General features: G+C 43.0%; 1 protein-coding gene and 1 long non-coding RNA gene across 7 annotated transcripts in view; one reads left to right on the top strand and one right to left on the bottom strand.

Moving 5' to 3' along the window:
• Positions 1-4977: 4977 nt before the first annotated feature.
• On the bottom strand, positions 4978-19331 carry LOC110357042 (uncharacterized). Its single transcript, XR_002410466.2, has 4 exons — positions 19227-19331; positions 13238-13375; positions 10457-10610; positions 4978-8763 (listed from the first exon to the last, which is right to left on the bottom strand). It is a non-coding gene; the product is annotated as an uncharacterized LOC110357042 (long non-coding RNA).
• ESRRG (estrogen related receptor gamma) overlaps positions 19275-21598 on the top strand; it is a 405281-nt gene continuing 402957 nt past the window's right edge. The window contains exon 1 of one of the 6 annotated variants that reach the window (XM_065058466.1): positions 19275-19414. Coding sequence is in view for 1 of the 6 variants with exons in the window: in XM_065058489.1 (XP_064914561.1) it covers positions 19413-19414 (2 nt within the window). In the remaining 5 variants the exon portion in view is untranslated. Of the gene's footprint in view, positions 19415-20560; positions 20580-21598 lie in introns of those variants that run through there. The other 5 variants (XM_065058489.1, XM_065058481.1, XM_065058467.1 and 2 more) reach the window with 5 other exon arrangements.

The following is a 21598-nucleotide window of genomic DNA, read 5'->3' as shown; positions in this document are numbered from 1 at the left end:
ACAGAAAAATGATTTCTTCCTAAGATGTATATATGCAGCATGAAGAACTGTAGCAAAATGAGGCCTCAGATGAAGTGAGCAAACAATATATTGATTTTTAGGAAGCAATCTTTTGATTCCTTTATTTCTTTTAGGGAAAGGCACTGTTAAGCTTAGTTAAAAGGGAAGAAGGCAAACCAAGTCCTGGGTTGTGTTTAATGCAGCTTTCTGAAGATGGCTTTATAAAACCAGAAAGCAAAAAGCCATTTTAAAATGATTTGCGAGAAGGGTATATACCTCTACAGAGAAACCTTCGTTTGGGTCATTTGGATTTCTCGCTTTTCCCTGGAAGCAGCTAGTCAAAACTGTCTGTATGCAACAGAAAGATAAAAATTTCAATTAGGTTGAGTGCTGTCATAAGCAGACTACATGAGAAGGCTTGAGATAATATGCATTACATATTGATGTCTATCAGCCCTGAGAACATAGCCATGTTTTATTCCATGCCCCTTTTGTAGGTTTGGCAGCAGTGGCACCCAATAAAGGCCTAATCATATTAATTTATGCCCCTATCAATTATGCATTCAGATTCCCCCGATAGCTTGTCAGTTTTTATTCACTATTTTCTGAAAAATACGCCTATTACAGTTACTGAGCAAATAGGAGGACTGTCAGAAACTGAGATTTAAAGAATATTACTTAAAAGGGGTGGGTTTCTTTAATTTATAAATCTTGTATTATATGTCATGCATTTGTTAGTTTTAAAAGAGGTGACAGTGCAGGGACAGATGTCACATTAAGGACTTTCTGAAGACAAGGGGAGAAGTCTCCTTAAGAAAGCTCTGTGATTTATTCAACTTTTCTTGAAAGCAAAGTGTTCTGTGGTCTGTGCATGTAGTAAAAATGTATCAGCTTTGTTAGTTTAATCTGAATCTGATTTTGTGTCTCTCAAATGATGTGTATCAATGAAGTATTCAACAAAAGTATTTTCGCCTTGTAGACTGATTTCTTTCCTGGTATAGGAAACAGCTTCATAGCCAGCAATGTGCTAGTATCTCAAACTGTGTTCTAGATTCAGTGCCCATTTTTAGGGTCATCATAAGTGATAAATAGATGTAGGGTGAGAAGCACACAAATTGCCCTGTTCAGGGACATCTACCAAGGAGCTGTGAAATAGTCTGTGCTAGCAACTTGAAAATTACCTTGATGTCTCTGTGGGATGTGAGACAAGTCCAGCCTACCCAGTTCATACCTGCTGTGCTGTTTGAAGGTGCCTGTGAAAGTGTTTTGTTTAGTAGAAGTGCTTATTGGACGCAAATCTCCCAGATTCTGCACCTACCACTCTTTGGTTCGCATTGCTGTGGCATCTCAGAGGTGACAGTCAGGACTCCCTTCTGTGGGGCTAAACTGGGCAAGAAAAGCCATAGGACAGGGCAACATTTTCTAACCAGGAACAGGCATTCAGATCAAGACAATGGTAGAGCTGGTCTGGAGATAGGGCGGACTATTAGTCCTTTCCTGTCAAACCAGTAAAAAAGACTGACTTTTATCCTCAGAAGCTGAAGGTCCTGTCCGGATCACAATCCACTCAATGCTAGGCCACTCAACTTGTTTTCTCAGGTTTACTACAATGCCAAATGAAAAAAAATAGATCTCATTGTCCCAATCCTCATTTCTTTATATTTGAAACATGACTGTTGCTGTTTCAACTGCTCACTGCCACCAACCACTGTTCAATAGAAGTCCCTCTTCTTCACCGTTTGGCTGCATCTCTCTCACTTCAAGAACATCCACTTCAGCTTCTCCCCCTCCTCAGTCACTTTCAGCCTCCCTCTCCTACTTCTAGAGCAGTTACCCTGATCTCACATCCTATTATACTACTATATGCCGACAGGCTTCACCTCACGCTTCTTTTAAGAATGCATTTTTTCACTAGGGCCCTAAGCGTGGAAAAATGTAGCGCTTTAGAGAAGGGGAAGGAAAAAAAAAATAAAATAAAACTGCAGAAGCGCTAATGCTGCTGTATTATGTGATATTCTGGATGCTGGATTTGCCTTTCCCTGGGTTAACCCAGAAATTGATTCCTTCTGCTGTAAATAGGGTTTAAGGATATTGGTGGCAGGCCCAGGTCCTCCAGGCAGAGGTCTGAGACTTCTCACTTCTGTCCTCACTGCAGAGGAGTTCAATATAGTCAAGGTATGATGTGTTCTACACAAAGTGATGTTACTGATGCACTTTTCTTTTGCCAGGGTTTCCAACCCATCTCTCACCATGCCAGGACTACTTCTTCCCCACTAGAAAAAGTTCAGCAGGATAAGTATTTTGTTCTTTTTGTGTGATCTGCTCCTTAAGAGCACCTCATGATGTTTTTTGGGAGGCCATCTCCCTGAAGGTCCAAATGAAGAGGATCTCTTGAAACTCATGGTTTCACATTATATAGGAAATAGAAACAAACACTTAAGTCTCACCTTGGCAAAGTCCTCCATAGCCTCAATACAGGTGGGTAACTGAGGCCTACAGTTTTTGTTTTCTACACCCACTCCTGAGCACTTGTTGCTTTTCAGCTCTGCCCAACTGCTTAAATTAATGAAGACTGAACTCTTGCCTATTAAACAAACTTGTTCTTCCTTCCCTACAAATTTACCTACCCTTGTAAAGTACTTCAGCTTAACAATGGGTTGTATCTTCCCATTCCTCTGGCTCTTTGAAGATTTTGCTCTTTATTTAGCAAAGTTCCCCAATTCCAGGAACATGTACCACATCACTTAAATTATACCAGTGTTTGTTTTAGCCTGATCATGTTAATGAGGCTTGCCTATGTTACAGCATTTAAGATCTTTGTAGTATCTTAAACATATTGTATCTTAAAATATTCCCTTCAGGTATATATGTACTATTCAAATCATATAGATGGAGGAGTAAAAACAAATGTTTAGGGATTTGCCTAAGGCCATGCAATAAGTCGGTGTCAGAGCCAAGAGTCAAACCTACCTATTTGTGGTGAGTCAACCCACGCTGGCATGATTCAGTGTGTTCCTACTATGGAAATGAGCCTATTCATTGCGTGTAGTACTATTTCAATCTTTTCATAAACTGGCTCCAGCAGTTGCCTTCCCTTTAATAACAACTTTCCCAGAAATGTTTTTGCTTATGTAACTCCATATACTTCCTACACATCCACACACAAGTAGCATATGAGATCTATGGCTTGCATAGTTGATGTTTTTCCTTGTGTTTGTGGTTGCTCTTTTTCCTCAAAAAAGGCCAGAAATTAAATGGAAGTAGAGGAGATGTTGTTCATAAAGTGCTGGGAAGATTTACTGTGCCTGCCTTTGAAATTAATAAGTATCTGGACAACCTTGTGGGGTTGAATGGTAGTTCACGCTCCATAATTTACTTTTACCTACTTTTGAAGTGTTCAGTGAGACTCTTAGGGAAAGACGTGTGCACGTGAAAGGGAGCGAGACAGGCAGCAAATGTGTTTGAGAACATTTATGCGGGGAGTAGATAATCCAAAAAGTGATGAAATAGTAAAATGACAAGACCTGGCCTGAACATCTAAAACTTTGATGATGTTTGGGAGGGAAAATTAGACCAATTAAAGGGTGCCTCTGGGAAGCTTTACCTTACATGACCAGAACTTCTACGCAACATCTTGGTGCACTTGGCACTTTGACAGGGATAATATTCATGTGAATATGAATGGGTTTGCCAGTATGTTAGTCATCTGCAGGATTTTAGTCTGCACTCGGTTTGGATTTGTTTCTGTATCACCTTTTGTTTCCTGAGGAGGTCTTGTGGTAATGTGCAGTTCAGCCTGACCCACTGCGGTTGCCTCAGTTCTCCTTTTGCAGTATTTCAAGGTTATTAGTGGAGTGAAGGATCTTCTCTTCTACATTCACTTTCTCAAACTTCCCCATTTAAAACTGAAGTGCCTTGGAGCTACTGTTTGATCTTAAATAACACTCTACACTAGCAACTTTTCTCTTCATCGTTACACTAGGTTTTCATACCTTAGTATACACAGGTCTTAAGTGTTTCCCTTGACCAGCAGCCTGAGCATTATAGAATAACACTCACCAAAAAAAAAAGAATAATGTTGGTACATCTTGAAAACTCCAGAGTCAAAGGCACAGAAAAACACTACTGAGTTGTACTGAGATAATTTTTGCCGCTTCCTACAAAGCAGTATAAATACAACCAGTAGCATAGAAAAGGAAAAATGTAGTCAGATAATAAATAAATGAACCTGTTTGGAAAACAAAGTTGATAATACTGTACTTGTGAGACAAAGACAAAATACAGCTCTTGAATGGAGAAAAAGAAATGCAGAGACCTCTTCAGACAGCTTCTCTTTACTGTGAGCAGTAATCTGTAGGAGGGAATGGAGCTTATTTGAGAGGCATCTGAAGAACAGCATGACAAGAAAGAAAAGCAATAGCACCTCTGTGTATGATTTTAGAGAAAGTTGAGCCAAATTTACTTTTTTCAAATGTCTTATCACCTAGATGGTTCAGGTACAAGGCATTGGTAAAATCAGAGATACTGACGTGTGATATTGCAGTGATCAAATATTTTGTCCTATTTTAAGCTCATACCTTAAGGAGAAAAGCATTTGGAAGGGTTTAAAAACTACAGACTTGCAAGCTGGAAACACACTTTGGTTTTGTCTCTGGCTGATGTGCACCTCTGTGCATGCTGACAACTGGTTTTCCACATGAGTCTTGGTTTTACATGACCATATAGATGCCTGACAGGCAGAGGCACCAATATGTTTTCAGTTGAATACTTTTCTACTGCAAAACAGTATTTTGTAAAAATTGAGATGCAAATGAAAAGATCTATTTCTATTGCATTTTCCATTCCTTTGAAAAATAAAAGCAATCATTAAAATAAAAAAAGGGGGTGGGGGGAGAGGAATAGGAGTTCCTCTGAGCAGGTTCTGTCTGACAGGAAAGGATACACACAGGTACTGTCATGTTCTATTATTGTCTTAATCTTTAATTTTATACAGTTACTTTAGAGGCCATCATTCCAAACCTGAATTACTTGAGAGTAATACTCATGACAGCAATTCACAGATATAAAAATGAAAAGAACCAATTAGAAGGGTGAAGAAAGTTAGCCATTGTGAGAAACTGAAAAGTCTAAATATTTTCCAAAATATAAGTAGTTAAAGAACATTTTATAAGAGTCCACAAGTATCTGAAAACTTGAATCCCCAATGGTTTAAAAAATAATACAGCTTGGTATCAAAATAGTGAAATTATGTTAAATTATAGGAGCTCATAGAAGCTTATATTTCCTGAAACTCAACCTAAAATGTCCTTAACAGCAAGATTTTTTCAAATATTAAATAATTTCTAAAAACAATCAGAGAAACTATATAGATTTCACTTCTTAGGAAGGAAGTAGACTACCAGAACGAAGTATATTGAAGTTGGTGAATGTACTGTTCCTCATCTTTACACATTGACCTTGTTTTTTTGTTCAGAAACCATATATAGAGTTGTTGAGTTGGTCAATAAACTAATCCAACCATCAATAAAGCACACCTTCTTGTTTATTAATATGTGATTAAAAATGTATATGATAAAAAGATATTGACTGAGCAGAGTTTGGGTGACAAGAACAATTATAGCTTCAAGCCTAATCAGTACATGAGCTGTTTAACCCAGTGAAAGTCAATAGTCTATTTCTGAACAATTACACTTTTTATTTTAAATAAAGTATTTGGATTTTGCTAGTGTTCTCATTTTCTCTTCATGATTTAGACATGCACACAGAAACAGAAAGAAACAAACACAAAATAAATCACCCAAGACAGTTCCACTTCATGATCCTTGTATGATAAAGTTGTAAATATGCAGCCAAGAGGGTTTGTCTTGTCTTAAATATAACTTGCTAACCATAAATAAATCAAAACTCAGACTAAATATCTCTTTTCTATTGTATCACTAGTTGCACAGGTCTTAATCATACTTCTACAATGTCCAAATGTACTTATACATTTCTGTTATTTTATGCTAATGTCATAGTTTTACTGCATTCTAAGTGTTCCATCTCAATTTCATTAAAGCAGTTTCTTAAACCTAATTAGAAATTATGATCAAAAGCCATTTAATTTCTCTTTGAGTGATCCTTAGCTTTTACAAACTTTTCTCACAGGCACCTTCACTCCAAAGCATGATCTCTGATGAAGAGTCTATAGCAACACAGAAATGTCTGAACTGGGTGCATCTTTAAACACCAAAGTATTCCAGTATAGTGCATGTTCAGTAGAAACTGGGAGCAGGTGAATGGTCAGACATTCCTGAGTGAGAACACAGGGTCACTGACTTGTATCTGCAGTGTTAAAAATTAATGGTGGGCCTGAAGCAAGCAGCATCAAATATCTGGGCTATCCGCAAGCAGAACTTTTAGCATATTTAGCACTGGTTTGTTGTGTCAACATTCAAGATTCAGTTAAACCAATGGTACTCCCAAAAGTGTTTGCAAGTTGTAAATCTTTAAGTGCTAGATCAGAAAGCTCTATTCCGTAAGATCAGAAAATAGATCCGAAAGATCTATTCCATAAGTATCAAGTTGATCAAACAGTTATAGTGACTAGCATTTCTACAGATATTTTTCCTACCTGCTAGATATAACATCTTCTTTAAGGAATACAATGACAGAAACTTCAGAAACAAAACCTTTTGCATTAAAGCTAGTGCTATTCCGTCATTTATTCTTCACAAATACATTTGGTTTAGGTGAATGTAAAATTCACCTTGTTGATGGCTGCTATAGAAAGTTGTTGTTTAATAAGGAAGAACAAATTAATTGAAAGAGAAACCTGACATTGTGCTCACACAGTCTTCGAAGTTTTGGCTTCTTTGAAATTGATGTTGACACTATGAACACTCTTTTCTGAGTACCTTCATATTAATATATCAGTTCTGATCCAAAAGTATGTAAAAGTTGATCGGCTTTTCCCATGACTGAAACAAGAGTCCCTGCTCGACTCTTAGAAACCCAAGGATGTCCTCCAGGAGGTAATTTCCCCTTGATTACAGTGTAGTTCCAATGTTTTTTCCTGGGTATGTCTGATTCTGGCCAGTGCAGAAGGTGGCACACTGGTGCCGGTGGACCATTGGTACGATCCTGCGTGGTATCTCTTGGTCAACAAGAAAAGTTTTCTTTTGGGCAGGGTAAAATGTTCTGCTGATTGTGAAACAATATTCAGGCAGTCAGTTTTCATTTATTTTGGATGGTAACATCTGAAGCATAGAGAACACTTGTCTAGCAATTGAGTGGTTCCCATTTTTAAAATTTCCTCTTTAGATGGTGCTGTCAGTGCCGAAGATGTGCGAAGATGTGGCAGTTGTGAGAAAGGCATTGCCCCAAAAGACAAGTTGGGTCATCTAAGATAAGAGTCTTGCCCCAAGTTGCCTTCAGAAGACAACTCTGTAGTTCCAGTGGAGCTTAGGGAAGTCAGGCCTAGCAGCCTGACCACCTGCAGAGCTTGCAGGTCATAACATCTCCGTGAGAGGAGCCAAGTACAGTAGGAAAGGTCTGAACCTCTTTTTATATACAGCACTGATATGTCTGAGCAATGCCCAATAGATCCTAACCTGAAAAAAGAGTAGGGTTTGATATCTATCTGTTTCAAGATAAATGAGAGTTTTGAAATCAAGGGTGGGGGAGGTATAAATATGCAGGCAAGAGAAATTATTCCTGAAGAGAGGACCCATTGCACTTCAAGATTAATAGTTGTAGCTCTTCCACCACAATAGTGTACCACCAAACAGGAAAAAAAGAGACTCTGGAAAGTAAATTTATTAGGCTAAAAATCTATTTTTCTGAGTTTAAACTTACCCATCTGCATATCTTCAAAAGTACTCTGAATAGAGCATTGCTGATAATACTCTTTGTTCCAGTCCATTAGTTGATTCAGTCACATGTTTAAAAATATTAGTATATTTAGGAATGTGGGTACATTTGTGACTCTAATTAAATATGTATACTGTAGATCTTTATTATTCCACTAAATAAAACAGGAGTTTAATTCATTTTAGTTTTTATTTTTTATAATGCTCATCCTCAGCTTTTTAAAGTAAAACTCTAGCATTAACTGTACAATTCTCTGTATTTGTTAAAAGCTTACCTGAAGTTTAATGAAGCAAGCAAATACCCAAGGTGTGTTGATTTATTAGGAAGGTGAATTGAAATAAATGTGTCGTTACTCAAAAAAACACATATTTTTCAGGTGTGGATAACAGTAATAAAATCATTACAACAGAACAGTGTTGAGGATTTGTATGATGGCTGGGAAGTAATTTCTATTTTTATTTGTCTCAGCATCCTTACTCACCCTTGCTTGATTTTCAGTATCAGCCTCCACCGATGTAATTCTACACCCTTTACCTTCTTCATCATCATTGCTCATTTGTCTGTACAGAAGATGGAGGCTTAGTGAGCTTTCTACACACCTGGGACACCCAATTTATATATTCTGTATAGGACAGAACACTAGTACATTTGTCGCAATGAAAACATGTAATGTGTGTTTTTACAGTAGTTCCTGTAGCTCAAATACACAGAATTTTCATGTTAGTTACTGTCAAAACATTTTTATCATGGCTACTTAGTTTAAAAACGATTCCGTTTTTTGAAGGGAGAGCTACACTAACCAGCAAACTTGGAGGCACAGATTGTAGCTGCCAGATTTCAAGCACTTAGCACTCCTCTGATGTCACAGCTATTCCTGTATATGCTTCTCATTCACATAAACGTGGAGTAATCCTGATTAAAAAAAAAAAAAAAAATAATATTTTTAAAAAGACACATGAAAGCAGTTTAAACATTGTAGTTCCTCTCCACAAGTTGAACCTGGTGAGAGGCAAGCACTCATCTGACTTTTGGGGAGGCTGGCTCTTGTCTGTGCAAAGCTAGATTGGATGCCTAACTTCTGTTTATGCCTTTGCAAACTTTTCCCAGGGATGAACTACTGAAGCCACACAGCAGGTCCAAAATATCTTCATCATCTTAAATTTTCTTCCCCAGACAGCTCTGCCTTTCAGCTTCTATCTGTTGGTGCTCTGGGTGAGTGAGTGGGGAGGTTTTGAACCATGAGTGAGACAACTATGGACCAGCCACTGCTACTAGGAAGAATCATCCTCATACCCAGAAAATTAGAATAAACCTTTATTTTATTCCTCTCCATTTGTGATAGGAGTGTCCAAGTCAGTTATACCATCAGTGTATTTATGAATAAAACCTTTGCCTTTGAGCATGTACCTATGAAATGTTGCAATGCTACTGCCATGAGTGTTAATCTTATAGTCAAGTGATTTATCGTGACCCCTACCATTGTTTTGGAGCCTTCTGGGATACATAAAGATGCATTCAGATTGCTGTACATCCAAGTAAGTACACACTTTTATGTAGTGATCTATTCATTCATGATTGAGATATAGTCACCTCAGGGGTGGGATGATATAGGATTATCATCACAGGCAATAGTAAAGCTTTATTGACATGAATACTAGATCTTTGACTTGGTCAGATACTCTAAGAAAAGCTTTTTCTTTTTTTTTCTATTCGTCATTGTTAGCCATACGGAGAGGAATGTAGCCCTGTGAAGAGGCTGATAATGTAGGGTATATGAACACAGCAGTGAATATGCTGTTTTCCATCAACATGACTTTTGTACTACATCCTGGTATTGTTTGTTTTGGTTTTATTAATGTTGCTCAACAGATATGTTGATGTTATACCTAAAACCTTTGTCTCTGATACAAAAATATTTGCTGTTATCTGGGTCAAAATCAGTTCCTAAATGGCCAAATGGCCACCCTTGCGTTGCATAATTGAGATTATATTAGTTGTTCTGGCTTGTGTCTTGGTAGAAAAGTGATGGACTTGGAAGCATACAGTGCTCTGTTACTGAATCCAAGTGCAGTCCCTAATAGCAATGGGGAAAAGACATAGGGTGTCTGTTCTAACAGGTCAATTTTGTTATGCTTCGTTTTGATATAAGCACTCTCTTTTATGCACTGGGTATTTCACATATCTGAGGTCTCCAGACAGCATTAAGCAATTTACTCTATAATGTTTCAGTCAAGCCTGTGGTTTGCTAGAGAAGGAGAGAGTGAGGCTGTGGTGGTAGAAGTGATGCCGAAGCAGTCCTTGTTCAGCAGAAATGGCACTTTGTTACAAGTTACTATGCAAAATAACGGTGACTGGTGATTCAACTGGGACTCCTGAAACTATCTTTATACTCTCGTCTTGTACAGTCTTGGTGTTACTAAATCTGGATCAGTCTTCTATTTTTATATTTGCATTTATCTTATGTGTTCAAGTTATTATGGGTACAATTTCACAATGCCACCGTGGTTATTTTTGGGCACAAAAACTGATACTGAACTGCAGATTTATTCTGAATGAGGATCTGCTGTGAAGCAAAGTTTGAGTAGAAAATTATTGTCTCACTTACTGTCTTCGATCAGTGGATGAATTTTAATCCATGGCTAAGCAGACAGTTAATTTGGCTGTTTCAGTGAGTGCAGCGACTGCTTGACTCCAGGCCAAGGATCCTCCGACTGAGGTCAGGACCGTGTGCCTGGTGATGGCAATTTCCATCTCTGTCACTAAAAGAGAGAGAGATTCTGGAGTTTCTCTGTGTTGTAACACAGAAAGCAGAACTTCAAAAGTTTTAAAGTAGGTGTTTTGTTTGGGTTGTGTTTTTTGTTTCCTGTTGTTTGTTCAAACCCAGCCCTGTATAGGGCAGTCTGGGTTGTTGATGTTAAATCTATCCACCTGAAACCATGTGAAGATTTTGGGCCCAGTTCTCAATGGATAGGCGTCAGTGTTACCAACTATATGAGCAATTAAATGTGTGCTAATTGAGAAAAAAAGTCAGAGGGTACTTGAACTCCCCAGTTCAGTCACTCTTTTGCTATTATGCTTAACTTCGGTGGGACAGAGGTGTTACATGTGTCATACCTGATCAGCAGATGAGCTAAAATACTGCCCAAAAGCTATCAACCTGCTAGCTTTCATAAACACTAATACCCCTAAAATTGCAGTGGGCCTGAACGAAATGAAAAATCAAGAACAGAAAATTGATAAGGAATGTAAAATCAAAGAACCAAAGCAAAAACCTATATTTTAATGGGAATTAAGAAGAACAGTAATGAATTAGGTAGGAAGTACATCTTGTTTAACCATATAATATTTCACACGTACAGATACATATACACTCAAATTAAAAGAGCATTACAGACACTATAAACATTTAAAGCCTGTAGGAAGTGAGAGAATGAAAGCTAATCATGCTGTTCAATACCAATCTCTCATGCACATGCATTATCATATAGCCTTTAATTGCACTATCACGTGCTTGGAGATGATCAAGAATTTTCCAGGAAAAAATGTTTTCCTCAAAATTCAGACTATATAATAGACAAATGTTCGTTCTGAAGCAAGTGGAAGAACTTAAAAAAAAAAAACAACGGCGGGGGTGGGTAGAGGAGGGGAGGGGAGAAGAGACTGTGTAGTAACTAAAAGGCAAGTTGCTTTGGTGTACACCTGATGTGGAAGTGTCCCCGATACAAGTGCTTTTATGGGTAGAGATGTGCATTTTGGTCCCTCACAGTTCAGCACCTTATTTCCATGTTCCCTGGTACCCTGGGCCTGTTCCTCTCTTTTTTTTCCTCCCACTCCTTCACCCTTTTAATGAATACTTTTACAAAGCCTTTGTTTCATCCACTCTTGTGCAAGACTGTATGAATGCAATTTGACAGGGCAGTGGAGCTTCCCTGCTTGATCTTCTTCACTGGCAACCTTTTGGCATTTAGAGTAGTGCACGGACAAACTTTCTTCAGAAGTTAGTTTCCACAGTTAAGCTTACCTATATGGGGCTGTAGGTTTTATTGGGGTACACAAATCCTAATCTGAAGCCAGTCTGTGTTCCTGTTCCTCTCCCCACCATGCTACAGTATCTGAGCACCTAGCAAACAGCTTTTACAACCAGAAGTTGAAGGGATGAGATCATCCTGTCCCTTTTAATAAATCTGTATTCCAAACATGTGAAGATTAAAGTAAAAAATGCTTGCTAATTTTTGGTATCTATTTAAAGATATTGGCTATTTATTTTTTCTATGCATTTGGCATTCTGCATCACTTGACATAGTCAATGCACTATCCCATGGATTTTGTCTGAGGTACTGAGCAATTTGCTTCAGTCCGCCAGACCCCAAAATTTCAAGACTGGCCCTCACAATATGAAAATCTCAGTTAATCATTACTTCTTGAGGCAACTTTCCCCACACTGTAGAAGCTTTGAGGTCAAATGGGAACGGAAGCAAACTCAGCAAACAAAATTCAGCTATTGCCTTGCCACAAGGTCCTGCTTTCTCTTCTTGTAATTCTCTACCTTTTTCATAAATTGTACCCAATTCTGTAACAAATTAGACAGGAATCTAGTGAATAAAAACTACAAAGTTCTGATCTGTCCCCAGAGGAAGGGTACCTTGCAGGGGTTTGTTTCTGCTTCAGGAAATTTGTGGAACAAAAATCTGTGTGGCCATATAATGTATGGAGACTGAATCAAGGTGCTCTGAAACCCCCAGGTTAGTCTTTTCCTTAACATCCAAGTGCCTGATGTTGCAGATAGTGTTGAATATGTGATGTTTCTTTAGTTCAGTGGCAACATACACATGTTAAAAAAAAAAAAAATCATTTAAAAAATATTTTTAATCAGCCTGGAAATACTTCTCTTGGAGGTCATTTAACTCTTTTTTAGTATTAGAAAGCAGACACTATTCCGAATAAAAAACCACAACAATGCAGCTAAACTGCATCAGTTAAAAACGGTGAAATAAAACAATTTGACTTTCAGAATTTCCGCCGTGATTCAAACGAAATTGAGACCAGCTACTCTGGACATCTTGCAATTACGCATCCCTGCTCTTGGCTGACAATGTTAGTCGGTTTTGCCCTGCTAGTCCTTTTTTTCCCCTCCAGGCTCCTCAACTGAGCATTTTCTCTTTGCTTTCTCTGCACAAACTCTGTGTGTCCTCACCTAATCAGTCCCAGGCTCCTGTCTCCAAACACCAGCCCCAGTTTTCCTCCCTGGACTGCTTGGCTGCATCTACCGCCTGCTCTCTCACAGGCTGGATTGGTTTAATTTTTTCTCCGTCGTATTCATGCAGAGACCTTTCTTCTTGACACAACCTTCAAATGGTTCAGAGCTTAGAGGAGATAGGATTCCTACCTCTCAGATCCTGCGCCAAAGCTGGGGCTCATGGGGAAAATTTGGAGGTGGGGATTAAAGGGGGAATCTAGCTTCACCACTGTATCCTTAAGCTTCTGTTTGCAGCGAGGGCCAATCCTCAGTGATTCCTTTTTCCTGCTAAAATAAAAGAAATCATTACCAAGAGAGTATTCATCATAAAAATTCTAATATTTACAAGTTAGCTGTATTTGATAAATTTTCAGAGAGAGAAGCAAAGGAGCTTTTTTTTTTTTAAGTCACATTTTGAGTCTGTACTTCAAAGCCTGAGGGCAGCAGAGCATTTCAAAGGAAAAAGTTTCCATTTTTTTAGCATGAGCAAAACTGTTTATTTTTCCATAACCTTGTTCTTGGAAATGGACAAATGGTTTTGGCAGGTATTTTCAAAATAATCTGCCTGGTACAGACAGTCAGCGAATCAGTTTTCAGCCTAAGTGATGATGTTTTTTCTAAAGCTACATGCAAGAGAAAATATGGTCTCTGATGAGAAACGTTTGCCAACACCAATACAAGGAATGGCAGCGCAACCACCTCAGAATATTGTCACGGATTACGACCACTGAGGATGTCTGATTTTTTTTCAGACATCAACTGCCTCATGGAAAGGTGGTTGTGTCAGTGTCTATTACTTTCCTATTTTAGAGACAGAGAAGCCAAAATAGGATGAAAGGAGAAAAAATCAGGGATAGAATCCAAAAATCCTGATCTGATTCTTAGTCCCCTACTTATGCACCCATTGCTGCCACCTCTGAGAGGTGTCACTTGTGCAATGGTCCTCCACTCTGGGGCTTTGCTGGTATTCCTTACTCTACACAGACCCTCACATCAGAGATAACATCTATTTTATATTTTCTAACTCTGTCACTGACATTTGGGGGTGGCGATAAGAGAGGGCACAGCAGGTGCAGAAGAGAACTGCAAATAATAATTTAATTCAGCTAAAAACAAGCAGTCTCACACATTCAGCCCTGTGGCTTGTTTCAGTACATCTGAGCAGTATAAAAAAATAACTCGCGTATTTTTGAGAGGCCTGATGCAAGGCCCTGTGGAAAAGAGAGATGTGAAGGAGAGAACTGTGGTAGGGCTTGGCTGAGCTCGAGCAGTTTGCTGGTGTGACCAGCGGGGTGGTGGCCACTGTTGGTGGCCTTTGCTGTTGCTCCAAGTAGCCTGGCCAGGGTGAACCCCTGCAAAAGCACAAGCCAGAGATGTCGGAGGCCTGGCAAGCTGCGTAAAACTTCGTGCCGCTCTCTGGCTCACTCAGGAGAGTAAGAAACACAGTTAAGTGTTAACAGTAAGTGATGAGATAGTCCTGTGCAGACTGAGAACCTCTGCTAAAAACCACCCCAAAAGCAATAACAAATTCCTTAGCTCAAACTGCAGCTTTCTTTAAAAAAAAAAAAAAAAAAAAAAAAAGCCAAATCAAACTGCTGACTCCTTTTTTCTTATCAAAACACCACAGCATACATCTTAACAGCCCGAAGTAAATCAAATGCGGGACCAGCTGGAACTGGCCAGCTCTTGACCCTCCCTTGATATCAGGTGTGTGCTGCACTTCTCTGGCAGATTAATTTATGATCTCAAGTAACTGAGAGCCCCTAAAACTTTCAGTACAGCTGTTGGGATGAGGCTGAAGGTTTTCATTGGAAAGTGTCGTCACTAGAAAAAGTTGGAGGTCTTCCTGATGGACAGATACTCCCCTGCTGATGTCAGTGACTTTATTCCTGCTGTATCTCTTACTTTTAAACTCACCCACAATGTGACTATGGGACAAAATTTGGAGCTGTGGCCAAAGCCTGCGTATGTGTGCCTGAACGACTGTCAGTCCCCTTTTGCATGTGGAGCTTCCTCTCTGGGGGTATTTGGCAGTGTTTATAGAAACGCATTCCTAAAGAAACCTTTCAGCTAAAAAAAAAAAGGGGGGGAAGGTCCAGGAGTGTGTGTGTGATCAATATAATCTATTGTGAAATAAAGCCTCCATGTTTCTGTGGGAGGAAAAAAGATGTAGAAAGAAGCTCTTTAATTATTACCTGCAGAGAAGTTAAAGTATAACTCAGCAGTAACATACTCCAGTCCCTGTGCTGGGGGGGGGGGGTGTGGGCCAAGTCAAGCGTCTAATCTACCTGAAGTCTGTACTGGAATTAAAATAAGTAAATAAATAGAATTAATGAAGAAAAAAAATAAATTTAAAAGGAAGAGAGAGGAAAAAAAAAATAATAAAAAACCCACATTAATAAGACAAAAGGAGAGAGGAAAAGGGGTTCGTATTTCAGTTCGTCGGCCTCTCTTTCCGCCACCCCAGACCCCCCCGGGGCCGCTGCCGACCGCGCAGGATGCGCGGGACTGCGCGGACGGCGGCGATCCCGGGGGCGGGCGGAAGCTTAACACCAGCGCTAATTGCGCATCTCCTTGCTCCCCTTCGGAGATCACTTCCCCCACTAAAATGAAAAAAGGGAGGAGAGCCCTGGGGCGTACAGGGTCACGTCGATCCGGCAATGTATGTGTAGGTATAACGTTTTGGTTTTATTTTTGAGGGAGCTTGCTTCTGCGGCAGGTCAACGTGTTAATTAAAAGTTGGTACAGATTGGTCGCTTGCAGTCCCAGATGCGCGATTAACACATAAGGATTTTTTTTTTTAGATATCAGAATGTAAAAACTCAGTAGAACCCCCGTTTCCTCGTTGCTGTTAACTAGCAGTCGCACAGAGAAAATCATTGGAGATATAATTAAATATGGGTCTATTTTTGAAGATTGTCCTGCAAAATAGCCCCAAAATATTATGTAGTAATTTGATTTTTTTTTTCCTTTGGCACTACAGGTGCTAGCTATGTTTTCCCTTCATTTCCCACACCATGTATATTAAACAGGGAGAGAACATTGCTCCATTGTCAGTGATGACCCCAGACTTCGCCGGAATATTTTGCTTCTCGGCGTAAAATTGCGAAGTGGGTCTCTCTCTAAAATTTGCTATATTGGTTTTTATAATTACCTCGTGGTCTAAACTTTTTCACATCCTATTTATTAAAGGAAAAAAAAAAAAAAAGGAAAAAGAAAGAAACTAACTTAGCCATCAACATATTAGCGTTTGTGTTTGTCTCAAGCTCAGGCTTTCGGTAACTTTCCCTGGATCGGGTCCTGTGTTTCACTAGTCCCCCTGCTGAGGTGTGTGTTTGCCCCTGCCTGCCGCTCAGCTCGGCTCTGCCTGGTCGCAGGCCTTGGTGCGGTGATTTGCTGCCGTGATCCCCCCGCTCGGCTGGTCCCTCCCGCCTCCTATCGCGCCGTCCCCGGGCTCTGACCCCTCGGTTCGCTGTCATGAGTTCCCCAGCCGCATCGCACCGGGAAGCCTGTACTTCACATCCTGGAATGCAATTGTCAGATTTCAATGGACAAGTAAACAAATCCTAATGTTATTTATTTCAGGAAAAAAAATATAAAGTGCATCAGGCCACCGTCTTCCCTTCTTCCATCCCCAAGATTTTATTATTTTCTCCGGAACATTTTTTCCGCGTCCAGTAAAACACAAATCACGGTGTTGCTTTTGCCTCCTTACGAGCCTGACCTCCTCAGTCCCTCCGGGACGCAGCGCCGGGCACGGGGCGGAGAAACCCTGCGGAGCAGCGCGGAGCCCCCGCGACCGGCAGCCCGAGCCGAGCCGCTCCGCTTGGCCCCGCGGACCGGTCAGCCCGCCGCCCTGCACACCAACCCGGCAGTAAGGGCTGCGATTTAAACCCAGCCCTGGTCTCGTTGTCACTAGGAGCGTGTAATTTTTTTTCTCCTTTGTAGGATACAGAAGGTGAATAATGAAATCCCTTTGCTAATAGTTTATGAGCCATGAGATTGGAAATGTATGTGGATAGACCAGCGCGCCAGGCTAAAAAACACTTGAGAGGATCCGGCAGAGGAAAGGCACAGCCCGGCGCAGAGTGCCGGGAAGCGAGGGGCTGTTGGGGGCCCGGTTCCCGGGAGCGGGAGCCTTCAGCGGGGATGAGGGGTGCGTGTGCACCCCGCCGCACACGGGCTGCACCTATGGCCGCTGTACGTCCGTGCGTTTGTGTCCCTCCGGCAGGGCTATAGGAAGGAGAGCGACGGAATCCGTGCGCGGCTGCCTGCGGTGCACAAAGCGCGCACACGCTGCCCGCAGCGCCTCTGCCTGCACCCCCGGGCGCTGCCTGACACGGCTTCGTGCGCGTCCCCGTACGACAACGACCGCGGCCAGGGAACATGTGGGCCCGGCGGGCGGCACAAAGGCGGCGTGTCTTGCGTGGGGGCCGCTGAGGCCCGTGCCCGGCGTCGCGACGGGGGTTCAGGGACGGCCGCCTCCCCGGAGGGGAATGAGGGCGAGGGCGGGGCGCTCTTCAGGGCCAGTTTGGGGGCAACTGGGGGCGCGGCGCCGCCATCGGCTTTAACAAACGTGCTAAAAGCCACTTTCCTCGGTGTTTTTTGCGGCGGGGCACGTAGGCATGGTCGGGGCAGAAGCAGGCGGGAGTGCAGCCTCTTGGCCCCCTCCCCCCCCATTCCCCCTCGTTCACGTCCCCGCGGCACTGGTGCTTTTACAGGAGCAGACATTTCACAGAAAGTCGGTGCCACGGGGCGTCCGAGGGCATCGCTACCTCCCTGCCGTACAAACAAAACACTCATCAACTCCGCTCAGTGTATGCCATCGAGAAAAGTCGCCACGGCGCGAACTGGCACCATCTGTCCTGCCATTCTGGGAGACACAGATATATTTCTTTAGACAGGTCAGCAGTTCTTCCCCGGCCAGCCCTGTCAGGTACCTGTCAGGGGAGAAAACCTCTTCATAGTTGCCGCAGTGGGATTCTTATCAGCGGCAGTTCCTCTGCTGACAGGGACCCAGCCTTAAGCTTCCCGCAAATCAGTGTCCTCCAGGGACAGGTAGCTGTCGTTATGAGGAAGGCCAAAGAATAGCGATACCCCTCAGCCTATCAACAAATGATGGGGGAGCAGAGCAGATCCACCCCCGAGGAGCCTGAGGTCAATTTCCCAGGGGCTGCCCGTGGAAGGCCAGGCTGGGTTCTGAACCGGGGCTGTCCCTGGCCCCACGGGGGCCCCGCCTCGGCCCCGTGCTGGGGCGGCTCTCCCAGCCGAGCCATCGGACCGGCCCCGCCGCCGCTTCCCTCCCGCGGCGGCAGCAAGGGGGCCGCTGCCCACCCCCGAAGGACCTCAAGGACGAGGCTCGCCCGGCGCCCACGCGTGTCCGGGCGTGAGGGGCGGCGTGCGCGGGGCTCCGCGGCGCTGGGCGGGGAGAAGAGCGTGTGCCGGCCTCCGCCGTGGGGCCGCACCGCGGGGGCGCCGGAACCCCACAGCCGAGTGTTTCACGAGGCTTTCTCTCCAGCGGGTCCACTGCTCCGTGGCTGACCCGAAGCTCCGGACCAACACTGCATCCCTACCGAAGTAACACCCCCCTCTTCCCCCCCCAATAATTCCTATCTGTTTTCTTTCTGTTCCCCACTAGCTTTCAAAGTTGGGGCACGTTTAGGGAAGCCTGTCTGTCCCACACCACTCCCACCCGATAGAGTACGGAGCTCCCCCCCAAAAAAAAAGAAAAAAAAAAAAAGAAAAAAAACTACACAAAACCAAAACCCCACAAACAACAACAAACCCTCAAAAACACCGTATTTCTAATTTAGAGTTATAGTCGGTGCTAATCCGGGTCAGTTTGTGCCTCTGGCTGGGAAGGCAGAAAGGGAGGATGTAACGCGTTGGGGGGGGAAGAAAGGGGAGGGAGGAACAAAAACAAATCTCAAAATAAACAAACAAACAAAAATCTAGCGCACGATCACAATAAAGTGAAATTCCTTTCTGCACACCCACAACTTTAGCTCTGGCCGCTGCCTGGGGGGTTTAAATCTTGCAAAGAGAAAGGGGGGCTTCCTGCGCAAAATTACGCATTCTCCTCTCATTTGTTAGCTGATTCCATCAAAAAGTTCGCTATTTATAGGCTACACACACGAACCTGGAGTAATACAAACCCTCCCGTGTTGTTCCCCTCGCAAAGCGGCCGGTCCTGAAGCGTCTGATCGGGTTTGTGTATGTGTGCGTGAGTGAGAGAGACACATAGAGAACGCTACCGTCAAAAAGGGGAAAGAAGAGCTCAAGCTGAGAGACTTATTAATTGCTAAGAGCTGCTCTGCCACCAGCCATGTGAGTACCTAACAACCATCACCTTTTGCACAGATGGTCAGCGATCAGGCACAGACACTTTCTGCCCTTTTCTTCCTCCCTCCCCTTTCTTTTTTTTTTTTTTTTTATTCCCCTCATGTCTCCCTCGCTCCCACCCACCTTTTTTTTTAATTTTTTTTTTTTTAAGTTTGAGTTTGCACGGCTTATTCCTCCCGAAGAGGAATGAAACGTGAGCGAGCGCGGGGGAGAAAATGTGCCGGAGAAGAGGAAGGAAGGAAGGAGTGGTGGAGGGAGAGGAGGAGGGTTTGTTAAGCGATCGCCTTGTCCCCTGAGTCCGAGCCGGCTGGGAATTAATAACAGCGAGATAACGGAGGTTATATCCCTCCCTCTTCTTCCGCTGTTCTTTTCCTGGAGCGCTTAGACCCCCTGACAATTACTACCCTGGTATCGGCGCGGATAACGAGCTGTGTTCATCAAACCCCATTTGGGGGAATTAAATGGGAAGTTAAAAAAGAGCGAGGATAAGAGGTTTGATCGCTCCACTCACAGCAATGACCGTCCGTCAGTTCCCAGCCTGCTGAGCAGGCAGGTAGAAAGCGCTCGGAGAACAGCCCGGTGCCTCGGGCTGTGCGTGAGATTTTGGAAGGGGGGAACGCCTCGGTCTCCGCCGGTCCACGCAACCCCTTCCCCGGTGGGGGCTGCAGCGCGTCCCCCGCACGCCTGGCTCCTTTCCCCACGCAAAGTCTCGGCGCTTTTCTGGCAGTCCCCGACCTCGGCGTGATACAGTGCGTGAAATCAAGCCCCACGCAGCGGGTAGGGCACGGCACGTGGGTTTAAGAAATTGCAAGGTTGATTCAAAAGGGGGGAAAATGCAATCTGTAATAGGGAGCATGGCTCTGAAAAAGGTGGGTGTCCTGGTTTGTGGAGGAATGCAGGGCCGGGAGAGTCTTCGCGTGGAAAGGCGGGGTGTGGGCAGAGAAGGCTAATTTGCTCCCAGCATGGAGAGGCGCTTTTCCAAACCAACACTCGAGCTCCAATCACACACGTTCAGGTTAGTGTAGCATTAAATTAACAGGGTCGGGGTTATCCAGGGCATTATACTGTGTGCCCGGGATGTAACCTCTGCTCATTTGTACACCAAGAAGAGAGAGAGACGGAGTTACACCTTGGAAAGCCAAAGAGCACGGTGAGTATCGGTATTTGTTCCTCTCCTCCACATGCCTGTGAACAAAGTTCAAAGGCAGCCGGTGCGTGTCTGGGTTTGCGTCAGCCCGAGTCTCCTGCTCCCCTCCAAGGCTGCAGAGCAGCCGCGTTTGGTGACGGGAGCTCCAGGACAGCCCCTCCGGAGGTCAGCCCTGCCATATAGCAAGAACTCGCGGTATCTTGATTATAACTTTGCTGCTTTATATAGGGGAAAAAAAAAAAAAAAGTGACTGACTTGGATCTAGCGCTATTTATAGGTGGCAGTAAAGCCTCCTTTTCAATAAGCAGCCGTAGAAAAGAAGCGTCAGAAAACTGGCTGCGTTATTGATTCAAGGTTCTGGACGGTCACAGCCGTGGCAGCCAGGTTGGACCTACAAAGTCACGACTCCTCTAGGGTTAGGCAGAGAGAAGAGGGATAAGATCCGTATTTTGCTGACCCCTAGCTTGGACACGATTAATTTCCCAAGCACAAGTATAGGGCACAAGAGCGTGAGATGGAAGACTTTTCCCTTTCTTTCAGGCATGCACACAATACAGGGCACCCGCAGGGCTGAAAGTGGGCCAGGGCTATACGGTGGGTATCAGATCACACAAAGCAGAGGAAAGAAATCTAGTTAAAAATACATTAGTTGAAATCAGAGGACGAGCTTGATTTTTTTTTTCCTTTTTAAACAAAGGTGCACGTTAGAACAAGCTGGAAGCACTTTGTGCCTGACGGAATCCCCCACGCCCATTGGAAATAAAGCAAGAAGCTTGCTCTTTCTTTGCATCTTTTAAACCTAGTTTTAATTAAAATTGCTAAAGTAGGACACCCCGGTGGAAGATGTTTTCAAGTATCCACCTACCTCTGCTGTAAGCAGAATTACTCTCTGCTAAATTGCTTGAAAAGCAAAGTTCTGCCCCACTCCCAGCTTGTTTTGGCACCTACTCGCCCTTTTTCCCCCAAATTGCAATCGCTTATGAAAGGTTACTCCATTAGGAAGAAAAGAGAAACCCCAAACA

The sequence above is a fragment of the Columba livia genome, chromosome 3, assembly GCF_036013475.1.
Source record: "Columba livia isolate bColLiv1 breed racing homer chromosome 3, bColLiv1.pat.W.v2, whole genome shotgun sequence".
NCBI lineage: Eukaryota > Metazoa > Chordata > Aves > Columbiformes > Columbidae > Columba > Columba livia.
The sequence above is the reverse complement of the archived record's forward strand: the minus strand, read 5'-3'. Positions and strand labels throughout refer to the sequence as shown.